Below are 6,675 nucleotides of genomic sequence, written 5' to 3'. Positions count from 1 at the left end.
GAAGATGGTTTCTAAGCCTTTTCACCATTAAAAAAAAAAAAAAAACAACCAAGCTTATGCAGTGTGCAGTGTGGGTTCTGTTGGATTGTTAACTTTGCACTGCTATCTGACTCAGTGGAAAAGCTTATATCTGGAAAGATTCATGTACAATCTAAAATGTCAGGAATCTGCATAGAGAATGTAGAAAGAACATAGAAATCCCTATCATTGGCTGTCTAGATAGGATCTTCAGTGAGTCTTTACAGTTGGCTTCTGGCAAGACTAAAAAAAAAAAAAAAAAACCTGAAAACATTATTTGGTGCTGACTCTGCTGACCAACAGCAATGCAAAAGAAATTATAACAGACACTGGGTCCCAGCTGGGCAATGACATTAATTGCCCAAATCTCACGGTTGTCTGTGATGCAGCTTTCCCATTCAATCGCCTGCTCTCTCTCACACACAGACATACACACACACACACACACACTCTCTCTCACTCTCTCTGTTTCACTCTCTCTCCTTCTCACTAGCTCACTCGATCTCTCTCTCTATTTCTCTCCACCCTCCCAGGGGATTTTAAAAATGCAGTATTTGAATTTTGGTGAGTGGTAAAGCCTCTGCCCTAGGACCCATTTGACAAATGAGAAGCCGTGCAGCATCAACACCAGCAGACTGAGCTCCAGTGAGTCAATCTCTCCGCTAGTCAGCAAGCTCCTGTTGGGAAACGCCGAGCTCCCTCTCTCTTCACTGTCATTGAGGAAGTTACACTGACTCTTCATTAGGCTGCAGGCTTTGGTTAAATCCCTCGTTTTTGTATTCTATCCAGTTTAAGTGGTTTCAGTTTTAATTTGCCTAGTTGCCTTAGCTGACAAATGAACACACATTTCCAGCAGTAGGATAGAAAAGGGGAGAAGGACTTTTTTTTAACTTTAAATAACCACAGCTAAAAGACGGTTTAAAACCTGCTGACAAGACAGGACAAACGTGCTTGCATGCTAGCCCCTTCACTTGTTCTACGTCGACTCCAGAACAACACCATGCAGCATCCTCTGACGGGTGCAACCTGCGTGGCACTGCCGAATGTGGGCATGTGCCCACAGCTCTCTTGTGCCTTGACTTTTATGTACTTGCAGCAGGTAAGTTACTCTTTGCATGGCTCTCTTCATTTTGCTGTTTCACCTCTTCTGCTTGTAACTTTAGCATTATTCTGCTGTAGGGTGTATATGTATCTGCAATATCAATTCTGATTTTCCTATATCTGAACAACGTGCTATTTTTTCAGCAGTTCTCCAGATAGGATATTCCTGAGCTAGATGCTGTAGTGCTGTTAGGAAGCAGAATAGCATAGAGTGTTGTAATAGAAGCTGGAATGTGTTAGAGTGTGAGGTTAAGATGTGAGTCTGCTAGAACCTCAGTAGCTCTCATTCATGTACACTGCACGCTCTTATCTGAGAATCATGTATTCAGTGTCATGCTGTAGTGCAAAGAAAACATAACCTGTACATTAAATGATAACAGGTAGTGAATTCTGTTTCGTTATGGCAGGAAATATATTCTGCCTGTGCATCTCAGAGCTGTACATTACTGTACTTGCTGCAGTCACAGGGAAATGTTTCCTTGCTAGTTTTCAAAAGAGAAGCCAGCAATATTTTTAATGATATGTAAATGTATCCTTTGTGAACCTGAAAAGCTCCCTGTTAAACCTAATAACCCAATAAAAGGAGAGCATGGATTTCCCTGCAAACACATTGCTGGTTTTACATTACATTACAATATTTTAAGTTACACCATTGGGATAATGCTATTTTTATTTTCATTTAACGAAACCTGTCTAAGAGAATTCAATGTTTAAAGTGCAATGTTGTGCATGATTCTCATTTGTAGCCTTGTGAAACAATGAACTGATATTAACCCTGAAAGGGACTCATCCTTGGCTGTCTTCATTTCCTCATCTGTGACTTAAGTCTACACAATGACTTTATCTTTATGCTTAGGATTCTGCATAGTCATAAATGTACAGTAGAGTAGCTGTCATTAGCATTAAATCATAGTGACCGTAAGAGGCTTCTTCTAAGTCCTGCATTTGTAGTATATTGAAAAAAACACTATGATATATATAGTTATCATCATGTTACATTGCTTTAATGCTGAATACACAGTGACTTAATGCAGTTTGCATATAACATACAAATATAAGTGCACATGTATACATACCAGTTTATTTGCACATATACAATATTCAGATATGTACTTTATCCATGTTTCCCTATGATTTAGCATTTTATAACATATACAGTGCTGCATATATATGTCCTTTTTAAATTGCACTGCGACATGGGTAGATATTCTTTACTGCATATGTGGTGTGCATCTGATTCTCTGCTATACTGTGTGTTACATATGGCACATTGGGCTTAGCCAAGCCCCTTGATCATTAACTATATGCAGCAAAATGTGAATTTATTATTGCAGAAACTGTTTAGAGACATCATTTCTATGATATATTTTACATGATTATATCATTTTCTGTTTTCTTCAACTTGGATCTGCATCATGTGACACCAAGAGTGATGATAAAGATAACACATGTACAATACACTGCTAGCACATATTTTTACATTGTTTAGAAAATTATATACAACAACAACAACAACAACTATAAACATAATAATATTCTAACATACATTTTGCTAATGGTACTACATAAATACTTTATTCATGTAAGTAGTTCCACAAAGTTTATATTTTGGACATTTTTGCATTCTTGCTTACCAGCCATTTCATGAAATAATAATAGATTTACTATTTAAGTTATTACTGTAGTACGGTTCACTTGGTGTCCTGAAATAACAGGAGTTTCTATGCAGAAGGTCAGGATAGTAAACAAGACTTGCAGCTCTTTTCCTTTTACCCTATGGGGATGTTGTCACTTTAGCATACTATAATATATGCATACTAAAAGATTAATGTGTACATAGATTGTGACTGTGATTTGGGGAAAGGAGAGGGAGTTCATGTTTTTGCATTCACAATTCGAATTTGCATTTGATAAATGCTGAATACATCAACTTTCTAGGATTGTCTTTTTAATTACCTCCTTCCTAATAGCCAGCTGTCCTTTTACTTTTGAATAAATCTTTCATTGATTTAATCCGCTCCACAGCTCATTCTGAAATGTTTTTTTTTTGTATTATTATTATTATTATTATTATTATTATTATTATTATTATTATTATTATTATTATGTAGATGTTTGTTATAAGCAATTCAATTTTATTTAATGCTTGATCATAATCTTGTGGTTTAGTTAGAATTTGAACATCAGAAAATGGAATTCAACAAAGAAATGTGTTCAGGGTGAGAGGTCAATAGGACTACATAGGGGTAGCTGAATAACATGACTGTAATTGAGTTTTAATATAATCATTCCATCCCATCTGCAGTAGCTACATAACAACTGCAGTCAAGGTTCACACATTTATGCTGAAACCATACATGCAGTTTAATTTCAACACACTAGAAGTGAAATGGAATTGAAAGAATGGTATAAGAATATGTGCATTGTTAATTTATCTCATTGGACTCAATATGCCTACGTCACTGAAATCTGAAAAAAAAAAACTTCCATTGAACTACGCTACAAAAAGTTTTCCAGTTCCTATTAAAATTTGAAAAGCCCTACTGTGAAGTGTATGAATATATGTGATTGCAGTATGTGTTGTTTTTTAGACACAATACAAAATTAACCATTTAGACGCCTGCTGGACCTGACATGCAATTGCAATATAAGGCATTGCTGGACTTATTGGCTCCATAGGTGATTGGTACAAATACCATTACAGGTATAGCTTGTGAGACTGCACACAGGTTTTATTTGTGCAACTAAACTGAATATATGCATCGCCTTTACCCTGTTTTCGATTGATAGGGTAAATGTAAACAATGTCTTTTCTGATACAACACGCCGTTTTACATATGTAATATCTAAGTTTATCATAACATATTAACTTATTTTATTTGTGCTAACAATCAGCACAAAACTATGACATCTATTGTAAATGATGACATTTCTATAAAAAACACACTTTGCAATAAATAGTCTCATTTTTTCTCAATGTATACTAAATGCGGCACACATTTTGCCCTGACAATTTTGTAAGATATACCCTTGCATTATTTGCCCTTATATTTTATTACTGACTTGCATTATTTATAAGTTAGAACAAAACACAACAACAGATGTCAACATGCTACGAAGTAATACAACTCATTTTGCTATTTTCTAAAGCAAGTTGAATAGTATTTTTCAACTAATTTCATGCAAAATATTGGATAGCGCATAATTAGATTAGACAATATCTTAATTCCAATTATCTCTAATAAAACAGAATAATATTCACCAGAATGGAAGACCATAAATACGGTTTACGGTTATTTGTTTGACTCCCCAGTGTAACTTTTTAATACAGAAATACAAACATTTTGTGTCATCATATTTTGCTGATATTCTGATTATTGTTTCTTAGATGATTGGCAATTTAACTATGATAGCTTCATTACATAGAACATACGCATACTGTAAAAAACTCAACTTCACTGCATGGCACACATAATACATACAAGTATATTATATGCTACATACTATATTTCATACTTTTTTTAAGATACAACATGTGTTTTAAGACATCTAATACATTTTTACATCAAGTACATTTTATGTTTTAAATAGCTTTATTTTACCTTTCATTTGAACACCACAGAACACATTAAAGTACAAAGCTTAATTAGTTGCTCATTACCAGCCTATGTTGTGTCTATTCATCTTTTTGTATGGAAAACATAAAACTGTGTGCGGTGTATATGTCATGTGACTCATTTACACTTTGCACAGATGGTAACAAGTGAGCTATATTCCACCATGCTGTGATAGATTTCTGGAAGAATTTATAATATGTTTACATTTAGTGTTAGAGCCAGACAAGTTATTTGCTAAAAGAACTAAGCACCAAAACATTTGCACAGACGTGGGCACCTTCAGCACAGTTTTATTGATTGAGACATAGCATGGACAATATCACAACTGCTCCACTTCCAACTTCTCAATAAATAAAACTTGAAGTGCTTTGTCCATTAAATAAATATACACAGTGCCAAAGCTAAAACAAATCAACAAGCATGCATACATTGCACTCTAAATCAATACTTTAGGAACTAAAAAAGTGTTACCGGACTAATATCTAGAACTCACAGTACAGTAAAGCGGGACATACATGAACCGCTTGACTTGCAAATGCAAGCAAAGACTATATAATTTTCTTGGTTACTATCTATCTATAAGACTGTAATGAAGATGATTGGACCTTTACATTTCGTAGCATCAAATTTAGTAGCTAGTTGAGCAACATGGCCTATGAAAAAATCTTCATGCTAACTCAAAAACTGCACCCAAGTAATTAAACTCTGTGAAACTTGTTTGCAATCCTTTTTTTCGAACGATTCGATTTTTAAATTTTACTAACCCTTTAAATGCATCAATAATCTATTTAAAAACCACCCTGTTTATTATTCCAATCTTATGTCCTTTTATACATGTTGAGGTACCCGTTTGTGCACCTGGACTGTATTGTGGTATAATTCCAACAACTCTGTATGAATCATCATATATACATCAGTATGAATGTGTCCTACTATTTTGCTCCCCTGGTCTAAGCAGTAATTGCATAATTTGTTTTAACTTTCCATAAGCAAGAAAGGTATTGAAGCATTGCAGTCAACCCTTACCTTCGTTATCTTACAAAATGTATCCTAATTACTTACAATTAAAAAGAAAGTGTTTTTGTTAAAGATTTCTCTAAACATCAATTTTCAACACTGGCCAAATGGCCATCTGTTCACAAACACTATAATAAGTTATCTTACTGTGGGCTATGCCCTTGTCAACATGTTAAGATTGTTCATTTGTGTTCCTCACTTAATGATGATACATGGGGTTTATTTTACAAAATGAAGTCATCTGTAATGTGGGAATAATTTAACTAAAATGGAGACATTGCTCAAAGTGGACATACCTAGATCGAAAGCAATTGAACTGCAACTTCTGGATCAACTTTCTTAATTAGAAAGTAGCTTGCAGTAGATCATTAACGGCCACATCAACTGGTCATCCTTAAGTGCTCCTACGGAATAATATTGGTTTTTGAGGAATGCTTGGTTTGCAATTCTAAGTGTCAGCTGTAGGCCCACTGCCCAAAGGAAATAAGCAAATACTGTAAGTGGCTATTAACTGTACGGTTCCAATAGTGCACACGTTAAGTCTAAAAACATCTTGAGTAAGGTCATTTGCTGCTCAGAGATTGGTGGAATTTTCTGAGTAAGAGGACAATCGGCACATTACACTGAATGCTGAAATCAAACAAATATATAGATTTGATTTCTTTATTGATTTTGTTCGTTATGTAACTGATAAAATCAGTAACCAGTTTATTTTAAACAAATTGAATAATTGTTAAGGTACTGGCATGTGGTACACTTTTGTAAGATAGCAGTACTCTAAGTATCATGAAGGTGTATTTAGTGTAATGCCTCCCAGTGTGTCATTTAAAGATCTGGTGTAGCCTAAATATAAGTGTGAATTGAGAATAAAAGTAACATGTGTGTCTGTGCTTGTGCTTAGCTGAAAAAAAATAATTCTCTC

The 6,675-nt window shown here is 34.6% G+C and overlaps 1 protein-coding gene across 10 annotated transcripts in view; it reads left to right on the top strand.

The window, feature by feature from the left end:
- Positions 1-378: 378 nt before the first annotated feature.
- RBFOX1 (RNA binding fox-1 homolog 1) overlaps positions 379-6,675 on the top strand; it is a 665,898-nt gene continuing 659,601 nt past the window's right edge. For 2 of the 10 annotated variants that reach the window (XM_083153391.1, XM_083153390.1), the window contains exon 1: positions 384-1,117. In XM_083153391.1, the coding sequence (XP_083009517.1) occupies positions 974-1,117 (144 nt within the window). In that variant the 5' untranslated portion in view covers positions 384-973. Of the gene's footprint in view, positions 1,118-6,675 lie in introns of all 10 variants that reach the window. The other 8 variants (XM_083153392.1, XM_083153396.1, XR_014450771.1 and 5 more) reach the window with 7 other exon arrangements.

This window comes from Crinia signifera, chromosome 7, assembly GCF_055691185.1.
Source record: "Crinia signifera chromosome 7, ASM5569118v1, whole genome shotgun sequence".
Lineage (NCBI taxonomy): Eukaryota > Metazoa > Chordata > Amphibia > Anura > Myobatrachidae > Crinia > Crinia signifera.
This window is presented reverse-complemented; position numbering and strand designations above follow the sequence as displayed.